Raw genomic sequence first — 18445 nt, 5'->3', positions numbered from 1 at the left:
TTTTTTTTTTCTTCCAAAGAAACAATCCAAAGATTGACTGGACTACTCTAATAGCAAACAGACTCTATCCTTGTCTCTCTGCCCTGCTGGAGTTGATAGCCCAGAAGGCAGCCTTGATGTTCAGCTTTATTAATAAGAGTCTGATTTATCTTCGCACTTCGCTTTTAGGATGATAGTGACAGCGACATTAATAGAGTTGCATTTAAGAAACAAATGTTTAAAACCTCGCTTTGCCCCGCCATGGTGCCGGGTCTGTAAATGCACCATTGTTTATATTGTATGCTGTGTGTAGAAGTTAAGTTACTTACATCAAACTTTCTAGAGAGGTTACACACATCAATTTAAACAAAAGCTGTGCATGCTCTGTTACCGTCGTTCTTTTAAAATAATTATGGGGCAGTTTTCGGGACAGGGATTATCTTAAACCAGGACTAGGCTTAGTTTAATTGGGAAATATAACTAGTTTTAACAAACATGCCTTACTAAAAACATTAATGTGTGCATTTTGAGGCAAAACAAAGAGTACTGATGTATTTTAGCTCTTAATTTTTTTTTTAGTCTTGGACTAGTCTAATCCCCGTTCTGGAAACCGGCCCAATAAGTAACAAGCATACCGCTTGACTTAATGCCACAATGGCGACGTAAGGATATCCTCCTGTAGCGTGCCATAGTAAGAGCGCATAAGCAAGGGATTGTCCCGAATGAAATGGTCTGGTGAATGGTCAATAGGTCGTCATGTGGATCATTTTGATTATGGTTAAATTATTATTCATTATTTTACTAATAGTTAGATTAAGCAGTCCTTCACAAAAGGGCATTTAATTAAAACATATCTTGACAAAGGGCGCTTAGGCCATCCCGGTCTCTGGCCGGTCAACCAGCATCTCTAGTTAAAGAAATAGTTAACTCAAAATAAAAAAATTACCACATGATTTACTTACCCTCAAGCTATTCTTGGTGTATGTCATTTTTTTTTCAGGTGAACACAATCGGAGTTACCATAAAACTTCAAATAATAGCCGAGTCCCAAATAGATGCCTGTCTCTTTTAGACGCCTGGTGTGACGACAGGTTTGGGTAAATAAACGCCTGGTCTTTTTTTAGTTTTGGGTTGTATTTAATCTCTGTCAGATCGTCTGTTTAAGCCAGTTCTATGGTGCAGATTGCACATGCTAAAGTTTTGATTACCGGTAGATGTCACGTGACGGACACAATCGTTCCGTTACTCATCACTATAACAACACAGCAAGGTTCATCGTCAGGTCATTAGTTTCTTGAATTTTAAAGTCTAAAGTTTTTCTAAATTATCTCAATGGCGACAAAAAGAAAAAAGTATGATTTGACATTTAAGCTGAAGGTTGTCAAATTTGCCGAACAAAATTCGGGAGAAGAGGCGGCAAGACATTTTTCGGTTGATCCAAAGAGAGTGCGAGAATGGCGTAAAAATAAAGCTGAACTGCAACGTCTGTCTGAGGAAGACGACAAAAGGGCCAGAGTGCGAGGTGGAGGGAGGAAGAAGGTCAGTGAAGAGCTAGAGGTGAGCGTGTGCGAGTGGATTCACAGCATGCGGGCAAAGCATCTCAGAGTCTCACGCAAGATGATCAGGGCCAAAGCAAAAGAAGTGTATGCAACAGTGAGTGATGGAAGGGATGAGGAGAGTTTTACTGCGAGCGCTGGCTGGCTGGATAAATTCCTGAAGCGCAATATATCTTCGGTCAGAAGACGCACAACTGTTGCCCAGAAAGACGCAAGGCACTTTCCTGAAAAACTGGTGAATTTTGTCACATATACAAGGCGGATTATTAAGGCAAAGAAAATTCAGCCGAAAAACATTATAGCCATGGATGAAACAGCGGTGTGGTTTGATATGGTGGGCTCTACAACGGTGGATGCAAAAGGTACACGCAGTGTTTCACTGAAAACCACAGGCCATGAGAAAAGCCACTTAACTGTGGTGTTGGCTGCGAAAGCAGACGGGACCAAATTGAAACCTTACATTGTCTTCAAAGGGGGGATCAAGGAGGTGAAATCGATGCAAAATATCACTGGTGTTGTGATCGCCACGTCCAAAAATGGATGGATGAATGAAGAGCTGACTGCAGACTGGCTTCAGAGAGTGGTGGGAAAGCTCAACTTCGCCCCTCGTCTCCTCATCTGGGATTCATATCGCTGTCATATCAGCGCAGCAACCAAAGCTGAACTCAAAAGGGGCTACAACATAACCACAGCAGTGATACCCGGTGGCTGTACAAACTACATACAGGCCCCTGACGTCGTATGGAACCAACCATTCAAAGCCAGCCTGCATGAGTCCTATGACAACTGGATGGCAGGGGATGTGGACAAAGAGTACACCGCTGGAGGAAATATGAGGGCTCCAGCTCGCCGCTTGTTGGTTGCCTGGGTACTTCAAGCATGGGAAAAGCTGGATACGGAGCTGCTGAAAAAATTCTTCAAGGTATGCTTGTGCGTAGTGCGCGCGCGTGCGTGTGTGTGAGCGTGGGAAAGGCTGGATACGGAGCGGCTGCTTGTGCACAGTGCGTGTGTGTGAGAGAGAGAGAGAGAGAGAGAGAGAGAGAGAGAGAAACCGGTAATATATTTAATTAACTTTGGGATCCTTGTCCTCGGTATGTGGCCTGACAGTAGCTTCTGATGGAAGCGAGGATCACCTTATCCATTGTTTCAAAGTGGGAGAGCCCTGCGCATCTGGGCGGGAGCTGTTAGTACAAGCAAGGCAGGCAGAGTTAGCGGAGGCCGGAGAGGTAGAAGTTGATGAGAGCGACGAGAAGGAGGAATTCACCAATGAACTTGTTGTTGAAGCTTGCATTGATGATGATAATAGTGATGAATAGAGTCATTTTCTATTACATGATTGCATTTGTTTTGCTGGGTAGCCTAAGCTTTATTTTTTCTTGTTGATGTGTTTCGGGCAACAAGTTCATATGCTCGGAGGATATTACCGTTAACTTACCAGTATATTGTTTTGCCCATTGCTGTCACATGTTTCGTTTTTATGCTTTATTTTTGCTGCCAATAATTTAATTGAATGTTATTCTTACACAAACCAATTTGTTAAACACATTCAAATTATAAATAAAACGTAATATGTGTTAACCTCCTGCTGTCATGCTTGAACAATTAAATTAAAAGCCTGTCTCTTATAGACGCCGCCTGTCTCTTTTAGACGCCTAGTGTGACGACAGGTTGGGAAAATAAAAGCCTGGGCTATTATTTGAAGTTTTACGATATATTAGAAAATATCCTGGCTGTTCAAAGCTTTATAATGGTAGTTAAGGGTGCTTCTGATTTGAAACCCAAAAAAGTCTATCCATCCTTCACAGACGAAATCTACGTCATGGCTTCAGGGGGTTATAAAATGCTTTCTTAGGGCAATTGATGCAATTTTTTAAGAATTAGAAGAAATATAAATATTTACAACTTCACAAGCTAAAATATTAAGCTTCCATTAATGACAGACACTCGTTCCAGAGATAGTTTTTTATATATATTTATTTTTTTTAGAAAATCGCATCTATTTCCTAATAACCCTGATTGTGTTTGTCTGAAAAAAAAATTATCTCATTCATTGAGGATGGCTTGAGGGCAAGTACATCATGGGGTAATTTAAATTTTTGGGTAAGATATCCCTTTAAAATATTTAAAAACACCTTAGTGAAATAAAATCTGTCAGTGTATTGGTTTTTCTTGTACCTTTGCATGAATCAGCTTAGTCCCTTTGTAGAGATTTTGTAAAAGAGCCCGGCAGATTAATGTTTGCACTATGCTATCTTTGTGAAAGCAAATTTTGAGAGATATAATCTGTGTCCCAATTCGAAGACTGCGAATTTCTAGGAACGTATTCTAAAGGGGGTCGCATCCGTTCTAAAAAAATCGGAACACATTGTTTTCTATAAAGTTAAAGTGTGCGGAGTGGAAGCACACCGGTGCCGCATGTCCGCAGCGCCTAGCTACGACTCAGGAAGTTGCTCAAATCCTGTCGCACCACAGAGTGCCACTCACATAGTTTAACATTAAATAACATCATATTTGTCTCATCATTACTGACTAACATTGGCTCCTGTCATATATTTAGCATTTTGAAGTAGATGCTGAGCTGCGCGTCCGGTGTGCGACCCCCTTAAGACCAATTGCGTCACAGCAGCGCGACTTGAGGCTAGTAAGGCTGTCCAAATTCAAAGGATGCTTAGAATGAAGCCTTAAAATGCGTCCTTATTTCTCTGCGTTGTTAAGGATAGAACGAATGATCCTGCAAGGGCCGAGGACATCCCAAGATAAATGTGTCCTGCTGGCAGGCGCGTGTAGCAGGGTGATGCAAATTATGAGTCCTCCGAAGGTTAGACAGTCTCATTTCAGTTCTCTTCATGAATTTCTGAGACTGTTACCATCCTTAGAAGGTCGCAGCCCTTGAACACAGCTATGGTCAGCAGGTTTTATGCATCAGAGTAGATTGATTGTCTATTCTGTGCAAAGTCATTTAATTATAACCTTAAAATAAATAATCCAGTAATTTAAGTTTTAAACGGGAGGTTATATTACATTTTTAAGTTTTTAGCCTCGTACATCATCACAGTTTATTATTTCTGGTCTTGTTTCAGAAAGTGACCGTTAAGTTTCTGAGTAAGAATGAAACTACTCTTATTTCATACGAGGTATAAAGGACTAAATTATAATTTTATTATGTTTTTTCCTAAAATTAGAGAACCTTGATGACGTATATGACCGACAAACAACCTCCGAAGGATGCAGCCTTCGAAATGAGACCCAGCTTGTGTAGTCCAGCGAGCGGTTTCAATTTGCAGCTATCTATCTGAACAGGATCACCTCCAAGCAATATACGTAGTCTCCTTATGTGGCTGTAGACCGCCCTCTTTTTACCCGTTTGGTACGGGGGTAGGGAAGTTAGGTACACTTAGTTTTAGCAAGCGCTGGAGAATGAAGCGAACTTGGCATGTAAATTGCTCTGTGTTGGGCTGTAATGCCACACATGGTTCCTTACACCGTATCCCAGCCTCAGAGGAAACAAAAGCAAAATGGTTAGATTTTATATTTGAGGGAAATGTCCCAGAAATAGTGAGCAAAAACTTGCTTGTGTGTGGCAAACACTTTTTGCCGGACTGTTTTACAAACCTGGGTCAATACGAAGCTGGACTTGCATCCAAGTTGTATTTAAAGGATGGAGCTGTGCCAATAATCCGATACAGAAATGTAAGTTTTTTAAATAATTCTGGTGCTATGTTTATTTGGTTAATGCTAGCAAACACCAACATTTGAGGTAGAGGCTTATAGTAAAGGTGTCTAAGTTTAATCTTAATACATGATGCTTAAATACATTTTTATAGGAAATTGTACAACAATCTACAATACGGTTGGCTAACATTATTTGTATGTTGGCTTCGGTCCGAGAGATGACTTTCTGTTATCAACAGCAGTTTCTTGATGTAAGAGTGCAACAAAACTACAAAAAGTCAAAACGGGAACTATTTTGACATATTGTAGAAGATGCTCGTGATGCTGACTTTAATTATTTGAGCAGATTCTTTTATCCACAATTTTACCTTGTTACTTCTGTAGCCTTCCCAGTGGTGACCAGCTTACAATGTATTGTATTACAATGTATGCAAGTCTTTACAAGATCAAACCCATGACCTTTTATTGCTAATGCAAAGCTTTACCCGTTGAGCTACAGAATCTCACATCAACACCTAAAGCTGAACCAGGGGAAAACATTTTCCTGTGGTTAAATTAAACAAGTGCAGGATATCCACAATTTTGGATGCTGCTTCTGTCTTAGTTGATCTCTGTCTCCGGAGGGAAACTTATAAAATGTACAAAGGCTTTTAATTGTCTTTTATGCAGAACGCCACTGAGGTACGTGTGATGGACCATCAGGAGGGCCTGATGGATGAGCATCAGAACATCCAAGAAGAGGCGGCAATGAACATGGAGGACACGGCAGAGTGTTCAGAGCAACTAGTCATCGCTAAAGTCGAGGACTTGGGGGATGAAATACCAGTGGATGTTGACCCGACCATAGATCACAGTGAGAAGAAAGCGGTGGATAAACCTGAAAATGCAGGTAGGTTTATTTTGCTAGATTGCTTTAAAATTTTCTTTCCAATTGAGATTAGATGTTAACCTGCTTTGGAAGTTGATATTGTGTGTGATACCACAAATAGATCTATATGAATTGTAATTTATCAATTTACTTGATAGGTAAAAAGCCAGATAAAGAAATAAAAGCGGAGGTGCCTGCTGGAACGGTAAGAACAATATTACAATTTTATTGAAGTTTTGAATTCAAGTGTTTATTTGTTCATTCCTGCATTAATGAACTTCTGTACCTAATGTCTAGAACCCACGGCCAGTGTTAAAAGGTGAAACAAAATCTCAAGCGGCCCAGCCCACTGTCCCACTGCCTGTGAATATCAAGGATGAACCAATGGATGAAGAGTATGAGAAAGCATCAACACCACAGCAGCCCATAGGAAACGTTAAGGATGAGCCTGACACTTCAGCTGTAAGTTATTTTAAGCTTTTTAAAATAAAGGGGTTATAATAATAGTTAGCAAAAATTGAAAGTGGTCATTTAATTACTATATTTTTTTTCTTTAAGGACTTCAACCAAAAACCAGATGAATTGAAAATCAGCGCTGTGTTTACTGTGGGAGGGAAGTCAGATGGTATGGTATCTTTTGGAATAAATTTATTAAGATTTACTCCGTAAGGTGAATAGTTTGAGGGTTTAAAATTGGTATTTACATTGTCTTTTTGTCTCAGGAGCCCCAGTTGCCACCCCAGGTCCAGTAGCCCCCCTTCCTCCACTGGCTCCTGCCTTTCCAATTGGTGTCGTCTGCACGGGCTGTAAGAAAGTTCTGCTAAAGGGCCAGACAGCTTTCCAGCGCAAAGGCTGTTCGAAACTCTACTGCTCACCTCAGTGTCTCTGTACTGCTTCTAATTTGGTGGTCAAGGTACCTCAGAAGAAAACATGTCACTGCTGCCACAAGTAAGCCTGGGGAAAATGCCTTAATTTTCAAAATATTTAGTTTTTTTTTAAGTGATCATACCATTTACATTACATATTTACTCAAACTGATTTATACAGTTTTATGCAACAGATTTTTCTGGTTTTCGAATCTGATTGGCTTAGCAATATTTTACCTGTATTGTCACTTTACCGTTTGTATCACTGCGCCTTTGGTCATATTAGAATTAGTAAGGGATGCTTGTTTAACCACTCGAGCCATACAGTCGCATATTTGTGACTTAAAAAAGGTACCACCAAAGCTAACAGTCACGACACGTCAAGCACAAGCAAAGGGAGAGAGTGAAAGACTGCGGCAAGATTGACAGGAGATGACAGAGAAAAAAGCGCTTAACAAAGCGGCCGAACAAAAAGCTAATTGTTAATAAACGTTTTATATCTTGTTTAATAAGCGTGTTTGTCATTGTAGGACTTTAGTGGTTCTAGGAAGTTTTTATTACATACTGCAGTTGCTGTAGTAGAGTACTAAAGTCTCCCGTTCTCTGTGCGTGTGGATTCAGCATACAAATACCCCGGATCGCTGCCGCCGTGTCTTTCACATATGCTGCATAGTGTTCAGGATGTCTTGATTTTAAATGATAAATGAAATTTGTAGTGCTGTATGTTTTTGCGTCTTTCTCTGACACTTTAAAATGCTTTCACAAACATGTTTGTTGCATTTGCGCATCTCTCCACTGGTTGCTATTTGATCGAGTCATCAAAGACCTCCATTGTTCTGTAAAAGTTTATTCTGCTTTCACTTGTTCGGCCAAACATCGAAAATTAAGTTTTTTGCTCTTTTCAGCCAAATAATTTCGGATTCCGAAAATTCTGTGCATCCCTAATCTTAATATGATGTGACTTAATGAGTAGGATCCACTGATCTATATAAATGACTGGATTGCGCATGACGTCACAACTGTGAAGCCACCGCGCCACAATGTTGGTATATCCAAACATTCTATTAAATCAATGGACGCGATCAGATTTTAATGATAAAACATCACTTTACTAGTCTTCGTTTTTATATGTGAAGTTACCCTGTACATTATTACAACATAAACGTCCTAATCATGTACATAGTTATTTACTGAAAGTTGTACATTTTAGTTTTTAATCAGTTATTATACATTCATCTTCATTACAGTATCAGATCAGCGGACACACCGCAGCATATTTAGTATTAATGACAAACGTGCGCATTCTGAAATCTAAATAAATAATCATAGTTTGTACCGTATGTGCATGCAATAATTTGCTGGTTTTATGTTGTCTAAACTTACAAGTTACCTAAACTTATTTAGAGAAATAACGCTGACCGTGTAGCTGAATGTAAAAAAAAAAACTTTATTGATACCCGTGTCATTAACAGAACGCAGCAGACACACTCACCTTAACGTTTTTTTATAAATCCATTTTCCTGCATGATTAAAACATAAACATTGCAAATAACACCAGAATTAACAGTTAATTTACGTACACATATCCTAAAAATAATCTTGCGTGACTGATACGCTGTGAATTTAAAACATGATTTTGAATGGAAGTCAATGACGCCCTCTGCCGGTTGGGTATACCAAGATGGCCTCACGCTGTTACGTTAAGCATTCTATGCCAATCCAGTCATTTATTTAGATCAGTGGTAGGATCCTACATTTTAGTCTTGCATCTGACCCCTGTATCCGTGTTTTCGGAACCATTATTCAATAGCCCCACTGTAACTTTACTTAAGCTAGTTTCACAACAAAATGTTTAGAAGAGTTTACAGTGATTCCCCCTTTTTACATTTTATTCAGACTGCAATCTAGATCGAATGACAAAAAGGGTTCCGTATACCAGATCATGATTTGTCTTTTTAGAAACATTTTTTCTTTTTCATTTTTGTTCACTGTGTCCTCCACCGAAATCCATCAATTTCAGTTTACACTTCTTCACTACAGAGAAATTGTTGACCTAAAGGAAGTGCTCAACGCCCCAGACACATCAGGGGGTATGAAGGAGTTCTGCAGTCACAAATGCCTTAATACGTCTACCTTCATGTGCAGTGTATGTCAGAAGACTGGTGTGGTAAGTGACCATCTCCATCCTTGATGCAGAATATTTATTTGTGCTCTGTGGAAAGAGATTAGAATAAAATTGTCAAAGGCATAGTTCACCCAAAAAAAAATGCTGTAAATTTACTCAATCAATATGTTTACTCAAAGTTGTGACTAGTTATATACTAGTTAATGCTATATGCCAACATTGACGGTACATTTACACAGGGCGAAAGCGTTAATGCTTGATGGGAGGCTTGTGTGAAGCATGGCCAACAGCCAATCACAGTGGCACAAAACATGCTCCGGTCTTGCATAAACGTAATTGGCTGGCTCGCACTTGGTTGCATAAGGCGATTTGATTGGCTGACGCATGCGTTGGCACTTAAAGTTGAGAAATGTTCAACTTCTGCTGCGATGTTGATGTATCCACAATTGAGTTTGGCAACGCATGACGTCACACAGTAAAAGTAAATGAGATGCATTAACGCTGTTGCCCCGTGTAAATGTACCGTTAGACCTCAAGAAGATGAAGTATGAATTTGCAAACTCTAGGAAAAGGCTGACATCTGTGCAAATCAGAATTATAAAATTATTTAGTCCCAACATAATGCTTAGTTACATTTGTGTTATGCCATAGTTTTGATGAGTCTACTATTATTCTATAATGTGGAAAAAATATTAATAAGGAATGAGTAGGTGTTTCCAAATGTTTGACCAGCCTGTATCTGTTTTGAAATGCCCTTTCTTTAGAGTTATACTCACCAAGTGAACATCATGGGCTCCATCCAGAAGCTGTGTAGTGAAGTCTGCTTCAGCAAGTTCCGCACTACCAGTAAACTAACCATGAACTCCTGCATGAACTGCAGTGGCTTCTGCAACAGCACGGACATGTCATGTCCCACTCTACTGATAGAGGGCACCGCTGCCAAGTTCTGCACCCAAAACTGTCTCACAACCTTTCTAAAGGTAATATCCTTGCGAATTAAAAATAAATACTATTGGTATAACAACACTGACATTTCTATCTATAAATATCATAATTAAAAGTAATTTATAAATGAATTGGTTTTTGATTCTAGAAGAGTCAAAAGAATGTCGCCTGCAAGATGTGTCTTAACGTGCGCCCGACCGGAGATATGGTGGACAGTCCAAACATCGAGGGGATTAGAGAGCTCTTCTGCTCCGCCTCCTGTGTCACAGCTAATAAAGTCCAGGCTGTCAGTTCCTCAGGTAACACAAATTCAACAATAAACTGCATTCTTAAAAAGTACCCTGACTATAAACACCTGGGATTGATTACTGTATTTTCCACACTATAAGGTGCACTTAAAAACCTTTAATTTACGACAGTGCTCCTTATAAACCGGAGCGCCTTATATGCATATAAAAAAAAATTCAGTATGAAAACTGCAGCGCTTGCAGCATTACGGCTACCGTAGTCAAATACAGGTACTGTGCTTTCTCACAGTCCCACACCACTTGTGTGTGTATAAAGACCCCAAAATGGCACCTTTCAAGAGACACGCTTACAACGCAGAGTTCAAGCTCAAGGCTGTCGGTCACGCAGTAGAATATGGGAATAGAGCAGCAGCAAGGAAATTCAACATTAATGAATCAATGGTACGTAAATGGAGGAAGCAAGAAGATGACCTGCGCCAAGTAAAAAAGACTAAGCAGAGTTTCAGAGGGAACAAAGCGAGATGGCCACAGTTGGAGGACAAACTCGAACAGTGGGTTGTTGAACAGAGAGCAGCAAGTAGAAGCGTCTCTACAGTCACTATTCGAATGAAGGCAACAGCACTAGCACGTGACATGAACATCGATGAATTTCAAGGCGGTCCTTCTTGGTGCTTTCGTTTTATGAAAAGACATAATCTCTCCATCCGCACACAAACTACCGTCTCGCAGCAACTGCCAAAAGATTACCAAGAAAAGCTGCTCACTTTCCGCGCATACTGCAAAAAGATGATCACTGAAAAGAAGATCCAGCCCGAGCACATCACCAACATGGACGAGGTTCCACTCACCTTTGATATTCCCATGAACCGCACTGTGGATAAAACAGGGACCAGTGCGTTGTCTGCACGCACCACAGGGAATGAGAAGTCATCCTTCACTGTAGTTCTCGCCTGCCAGGCTAATGGCCAGAAACTTCCACCCATGATCATTTTTAAGAGGAAGACCTTGCCAAAAGAAAACTTTCCAGCTGGCGTCGTCATCAAAGCTAACCCGAAGGGATGGATGGATGAGGAAAAGATGAGTGAGTGGCTGAGAGAAATTTATGTCAAGAGACAGGGTGGCTTTTTCCACACAGCTCCATCCCTATTGATCTACGACTCCATGCATGCTCATATCACCGATGCTGTCAAAAAACAAGTGAAGCATACTTATTCGGAGCTTGCCGTCATTCCGGGTGGATTAACTAAAGAACTCCAGCCATTAGATATTGGTGTCAACAGGGCATTCAAAGCTAGACTGCGAGCTAGGTGGGAGCAGTGGATGACAGAAGGTGAACAAGCGCTCACAAAGACAGGGAGACGGCGCCGGGCGACTTACGTCACTATCTGCCAATGGATCATGGATGCCTGGGCTGATATATCAGCCTCAACTGTGATCCGAGCTTTCACGAAGGCAGGAATAATCTCTGAACTGCAAGGCAACAGCAGCAATACTGACTCGGATGATGACGAGAGGGAACCGGGCAGTTTGGATGCTGTAGTCGCCCAACTGTTCAATTCGGACACTGAAGAAGAAGAATTTGAGGGATTCGTGGACGGGGAATGAACTGAAAAAATTAGCTTTACGTGTTATACGTAACTGAACAATTTGAGTTATGCATAAACGTTTGATTTTTTTGGTATCAGACTGTTTCTTTTACTACGCGTTTAATGAATTAGGGAAAAGTTTCCTTCCAAGTTTTGAGCAAGGGAGGGAGATATTGTTAATATGCACATCAATATTTAAACAACATTACCATGGAGTGAACGGAGTTGTCAGAACGCTTAATAAAGATTGACTTTATCTGACTGTTTTGTCGACTTTTCCCTTTAGCACAGCTCCATCTAGTGGATGCATAAAGGTACATTAGCATTATAAGCGACTAGCAGTACCAGAGCGACACAAACTCATTTATTTAAATGGATGCTCGGCAGCATCCGGCGACACGATCGACAGTGTCCGTTGACGGCTGGATGGGCGTGTCCAGTCGTACAACAAAGTTGAGAAATGTTTAACTTTATGCAAATTATGAGAGACATTCTGGAGTGGACGTTACTCATTTGTTTATGACAACTAGATATAGAAACGCCTCTTTTGAAAGAGATGAGTGACACACAGCGACAAAGTCGCTTATAATGTGAATGTACCTTTAGGCAAACCAAGTCAAACATTTGACTGCAGTATCTTCTATTCTATGCGCCTTATAATCTGTTGCGCCCTTTATATGAAAACAGTTCAAAATAGGTCATTAATTGAAGTTGCGCCTTATAATCTGGTGCGCCTTATAGTGCGGAAAATACGGTATATGAATGTGAAATTAAAAACCTTCTTATGTCAGTTTTGAAACATATTTTCACTCTGAGGCTGCCATTTTATTTACTTTACAAAACATGGCATCAAAGCACAGTAACTATACACATTCGGTCGAAATTTAATAAAGGCTTGAAATGGGCTTTGTGACATCTGTTCTGTCTATTGACTAAAGGGCAATTTATCTATCCGTAGCCTGTGCGTAGCACTGCGTAGCCTGACGCGCACCTCACAAAATTTCTAACAGCGCGTCGGCTCTACGCGGACCGCAAGCTCTGTGATTGGTCCACCAGAACCCCTCCCGTCAGGTAAAAAAACTGCGTCATAGGTATTTCCGTTTGAGACGGTGAAAACAAAGATGAGCCAAGTTGAGGAGTGATTTAACTCAAACTGCAACATAAGTCGCTGTTTATTTACTTCCATCATTGCTGGTCTTCTCAAATTATACACAACAAGTTGCTATTTCTTCTTCGTTTGTGGGTTAACTTGCTTAGTTTCTTCTTCTGTGACGACTTCTTCTGCTACTGTGGTTACACGCGTGATTACTGCCAACCAGCGGTTTCACGTGTTTGCACGTCGTCGTGGACGGCGATGCACAAGTATAAATGAAAATCGTCGCGGAACCTATGCCGTCGCTGCTACGCCGTAGGACCTACGCACGACTATAAATCGCCCTTAAGTCTCAATTTTGCCCCGTTTCAGGGAAATGAGACGTTCAAAATTGCACAAACTTCAAAATCTAAGTCAATACCAAAGCGAACCACAGCAAGTGATGTTACTGCGTCCTACAGGCTGTGACACCACAGATACTGCGGTCTGCCTTGGTAGCCTTAAGGCCGAAATGTAGTCCATTCTTTACTTGTACGTGACGGTCTGCGTACAGTGCATGTGGCGCAAATTTTGTCATCAGAAGATGTGAATGTACTGTTAAACCCTGCGTACATTGTACACGTAGGTCGCGTATGCGCCTATAGGAGAATTAAGTATGTTGCCCAAGAGATGTAATGACTTCTGGAAGGGGAGTATATGTGTAGGAGATCAGAAAGTGTTGGACTTCATAAAGTCATCATGTTGTCCTGAATGCCTGGGGTCAAGACGGCAATCGTTACCAAAAGTATCTCTGCCTTCCACAAAACCTTCCAGGAAGAATAACATTTTAGTCATATGGTAAGAAGGCATTGCTGGAAGTAAAAGTAGAAGAGGTGACATCGGCTTTTGTGACAGCACTTGATGAGGAGCAGGATGATGGCACCGCACAGAACAAGAACTGGTGCCTCCTTCAACTTTAATCTTTGTGGTAAGTAACCCTACGATCCCACTTTAGGATATAACCTTAAACAGCACCTATTGTCCGATTCACGAGTTTACATTTCCTTTGGTGTGTAAGTGTGTATTAGTACATGTTTACGATATGCAAAAGGTACAAACACCAAAGTAAACAATGACGCAAGTTATCGTCTCCAACGTAAATCTCTTTTCTTGGACTACAACAAACACATGGATTGTAGGCAACAGCTTACTTCCTGCGATTTGATGATGTAGTAAAAATTGACATTATGATAATTATCATAATTGATCCTGGGCACCCTTATGAGGGCAGATAGTTTCCACCATGGCTGACTTTTTCTCAAAAACTACTAGTTAAGTCTCGTATTATAATGACTTTGAGATGTTTTCATTTTCTATATATCTTGGCTCTAATCCTCCTTTGTATCACCTACTCATAATGTGCTATGCACGAAACACAATGGCGGCCTTCACAGCTTAAAATGTGAATTACATGTTGAATTATTTTTTTTAAGGAATAAAAATAGTTTGCGTTTCTATAAATGGATTTTAGTAGTAGAAGGCAAATGCTAATTTTTTTTAGTCTTTATTAGGGATGGGCATTTCTCTCATTTTTTCTTTTCGATGATTCCATAGGTCTGAAGAACGAGTACTCGATTAACTGGGGGCGGGGCAATCAAAGGGATGGGGCGTATACATCATGGTGAAAATAAAAATATTTTTATTAAAAACACTCAAATAAATCTTAATTTTGAAGAAACTATTGACAGAACAATGAACACATAGATTCTTAATTAATTAAATGTTTTTAACAGAAACCTCTAACAGGAAAAGCTGCGTGATGAAGTGAAACCAAAGGGTTAATAAACACAAACTGAAGCACTTTCTATATGATGCACTCTACATAATATTAAGCTTTTATACAACATAAATGGATTATACAACATATATCTGCACAAAATGCATGACTTCAACTAAGTTATGTACAGAAAGTTTAACTCCCGTTGTGGACGTGCACCATAACATCACACAAGCTTCATAACATTAACCAGCTTTAATTCTTTTGCTATCATTTTAGCGATTAGCTGTGTCGTGTCGTCCCCTTACCTGTTCTCAGTCAAGATGTAATGTTAATGCTGGTATGGCTCTCTGGTATCTCTTGGCATTTGATGTTTAAATATAAGATGATAATCCATTGAACTTTTGACGGCGCTGTACATTTTGCACCTGACTGCTTGTATTTCCGAAAATCATGGCATCCTTTTAAACCATAATGCCTCAGTGATGTGAGGTGTGTTCGGCTTCACGGGATCGGCGAGATCGCCTGGTTGCCGCGCATTGCGCAGATCGGCTGGTTCCCGCGTGGCCGGTGCACAGAATTATCTGTTTGTTTTTGAATCATGCATGGTAATATGTCATACGCCGGTCTGGGTAGCTCAACACGACGTCAAACACGAATCCCCAGTCTTTACTACCACAGGCGCTTGTAACGCTAACCAGACATCCATATGCCGCCATAACCACAATAAATAAATAAACCCACATGATCATCGTTTTCGTGATCGATCATCGATGCCACGTTCGAGTACTGGAGCAATCGAGTACTCGTGCCCATCCCTAGTCTTTATAGTCAAGGTACCCTTTAAAGGTCTTTTTCATCTTACCTAGCGTATCTTTAAATACCTCACTGAGTTTCTTGTCATACATAATGTCTTAATTATCTGTATGCAAACAAGGTGCTGCAGTGGAGTGCAACAGCTGCAAGAAGAAACAGGCGCCTCAGTATCATCTAGCCATGTCTGATGGCACCATTCAGAACTTCTGTTCCTTTTCCTGTGTAGTGTCATTTCAGGTAGATTTTCAGATTCAAAATATTTTACTATTCATAAATATTGAGCTTTTTGGTAATAATTTATTCTTTGTGTTTCGCTTTAGGAGGCTCTCAGTAAGAAAGGATCTCAAAACCAGGTAAACACTGTAACATCTACAAGTAACAGCCTACCTACCCCAATACCTGCTGCCACCCCCAAACCTGCATCAAAACCTGAGCCCAGCTCTTCAAAGAAGACTAATGCACCGGTGCAAACAGTCACCAAAATCCCCTGCGCCCAATGTCTACAGTCGTTCTACCACAAGCCAGATCTACTGGAGTACAAGGTAATGTTGTTCAGTGATCAATGAAACCGTATTCCTAGTGATTACTAAACTAGTGCCTGCTCATAAAGTTAATTGTGTTATTCTCTATACAGATGCTTGTGACACGTTTTATCTGTTCTTCCAGAGAAAAATGTATGCTTTCTGTGGTGGCTCCTGTGTCGAGGAGTTTAAAAAGATCAACAACATCATGGCTCGCTGTGAATATTGTAAGATAGATAAGGTTATCAAAGAGGTGAAAAGGATCAACAAGATTGACCGGTCTTTCTGCAGTGAGGGTAAGCACTAAAAGCCTAATATCTGAATTAACTTAAGTACGAGATTTGTTTTAGTACTTGTTTTGTAACTACAGTTGAAACACGAGTTGTTTGTTTTCTATACAGGATGTAGGTTACTCTACATGCATGACCTGGTCAAGCGCTGGGGAAAGAAACATTGTCGCAACTGTCGCTACTGTACCGGCTCGGCTCAGACTTTAGTAACTAGTTTTGTTGGCAAAATGCAGGAAGAGTTTTGTGGAAATGCATGCTTGGCGCAATACAACTTGATTCTGCGTCAGGTAATAACTACTTCTTTATTTCACAAAACTGTGTACATGGCCTCCAACATGGCTTTGAACCTATGTCAATATTTGCATATGGGTTTATATAAATTAATATTTAACCAATAGTGTCACAGTACGTTAACAATAAATGAAATTTTTCTGGAGGTTTTTTGGGCTGTTTTGCTTGTGTTTCACTTTTCTTTTTATAAAACTATTATTAAATAGTGTTTATTATATTTATAAACATTTAGTTATCTGACAAATAAAAGGTACAATAACATAAAGATTTGCTACAAGGCCATTTTTCCACAATTAAACAATATATTTTGTTCCAAAATAATATTGAATAACTAATTTCAGTAAATAATAATGAATAACTAATTTCAGTAAAAACAACCAAGAAATTGACAAGATGAAAACACTATTTTCGGTATCTTTAGGTTATAATAACATAAAAAAATTCCAATCCATAATTTGATTTTTAAAGATTTAATATAAAAACTGATGATTTTTTTCCACAAAATGCAATAAATAATTTTTTTTGCCAAAATGCTAAAATCTATTGAATCAAAATATATATGTGCATTCATCTTTGCTATTTGTTATATTCATTAAGTTGACTAGTGGTATAAACTGATTAAAAAATAAACATTAATGGCATGAATCAAAACACTTACTTTGTCATATTAAGAACACTGTCATTGCTGCGTTTATATTTGGGACGTCGTCGCTGAACTTTTTTGACAGCGATCAGCTGTAAAATGTTTTGGTTCTGCTCGATTTAAGGTGACTTTGAGTAAAATAATGGAAAGTTTTTCATAAGATCCTCTGGGGTCAATGTGTTAGCATGACAGAAGCTTGATGCTGTCGGGAGAACAAGCAATAGCCGGCACGTAATTTATTTGATTTTGATGGCTTACGTTTCTTCCCCATCACAGAAAACCACCACAGGTTTATCAATGACATCAAAAGTATTATTTTGTTTTGTTTGTTTGTTGATCACAAAGTACAAGATGAGGAAAACTAGGATTCTGTGTGTATTCAACGCGCTGCCATTGTTGTTTACTGTGCGTGGAATGGTGCGCTGTGATTTATTGAGCAGATTTATTGAATTCTGCAGAAAAGGAGTGGCGTTCATGGTGTTTTGGGATAAAGGGAGAAAAGATGACAGAATAACACGGCGGATATTGGATTTTGCATAAAATTAACTTTTTAAAACTGACCTGATACAATACTGATTTTGGTGTTAACTCTTAACTCTTAGCTTATATGAGGTGATTTTGTTACATTTTGTGTCCTTGTTTCCATGAGCTCTGGTTAATTTTTGACCCCTATGTAACATTGTTCCCCGCTGCACATTCTAACAGGAAGTCAAGTGCACAATGTGCAAGCAGGCCAAGAAGATGACTGAGACTGTGAATTGGCTGGGTGAGATTAAGCATTTCTGCACCCTGCAGTGTCTGATGTTCTTCTGCAGTCTGCAGGGCACCACCGGGACAGTCACTAAAGCTGCAAACAAAATTCTGCCTGCACCGGGTATGTCCTCTTAAAGACTTTTGAGTGTCTTTAGCACTATTTGCTGTGTCTTATATTTTGATATTATTCTTTTCTCAGGGACGCCTCCAGTAGTATCTGTATTGCCTCAAAATACTGTTAATCTCACACCAGTGGGTAGTAAAGACGCCACACCAGTCATTGCCAAAGTTATATCACTGTCAGGTGCAACTAATGGACAGCCAGGTGCCGTGGGAAACACCACTCTGCAAGGTGACTAACCTCTTAATACAAGTTTTATTGTCTGCGAAACATTGCTAATTTAAACATTACTACAGAAATGTGGTTTCCCCAAAAG

The 18445-nt window shown here is 39.8% G+C and overlaps 1 protein-coding gene across 7 annotated transcripts in view; it reads left to right on the top strand.

Annotated features, from left to right (window-relative positions):
• The window catches only part of LOC135781509 (zinc finger MYM-type protein 4-like), a 32478-nt gene that overhangs the window by 8318 nt on the left and 5715 nt on the right, over positions 1 to 18445 (top strand). For 5 of the 7 annotated variants that reach the window (XM_073812789.1, XM_073812792.1, XM_073812793.1 and 2 more), the window contains 14 exons: positions 5877 to 6096; positions 6234 to 6280; positions 6373 to 6537; positions 6634 to 6700; positions 6798 to 7023; positions 8982 to 9108; positions 9831 to 10046; positions 10160 to 10310; positions 15632 to 15747; positions 15831 to 16052; positions 16177 to 16327; positions 16433 to 16608; positions 17961 to 18129; positions 18208 to 18360. In XM_073812789.1, the coding sequence (XP_073668890.1) occupies positions 5877 to 6096; positions 6234 to 6280; positions 6373 to 6537; positions 6634 to 6700; positions 6798 to 7023; positions 8982 to 9108; positions 9831 to 10046; positions 10160 to 10310; positions 15632 to 15747; positions 15831 to 16052; positions 16177 to 16327; positions 16433 to 16608; positions 17961 to 18129; positions 18208 to 18360 (2206 nt within the window). Of the gene's footprint in view, positions 1 to 934; positions 2458 to 4924; positions 5226 to 5876; positions 6097 to 6233; positions 6281 to 6372; positions 6538 to 6633; positions 6701 to 6797; positions 7024 to 8981; positions 9109 to 9830; positions 10047 to 10159; positions 10311 to 15631; positions 15748 to 15830; positions 16053 to 16176; positions 16328 to 16432; positions 16609 to 17960; positions 18130 to 18207; positions 18361 to 18445 lie in introns of those variants that run through there. The other 2 variants (XM_065292037.2, XM_073812791.1) reach the window with 2 other exon arrangements.

The sequence above is a fragment of the Paramisgurnus dabryanus genome, chromosome 19, assembly GCF_030506205.2.
Source record: "Paramisgurnus dabryanus chromosome 19, PD_genome_1.1, whole genome shotgun sequence".
In the NCBI taxonomy this organism is placed as follows: Eukaryota; Metazoa; Chordata; class Actinopteri; order Cypriniformes; family Cobitidae; genus Paramisgurnus; species Paramisgurnus dabryanus.
This window is presented reverse-complemented; position numbering and strand designations above follow the sequence as displayed.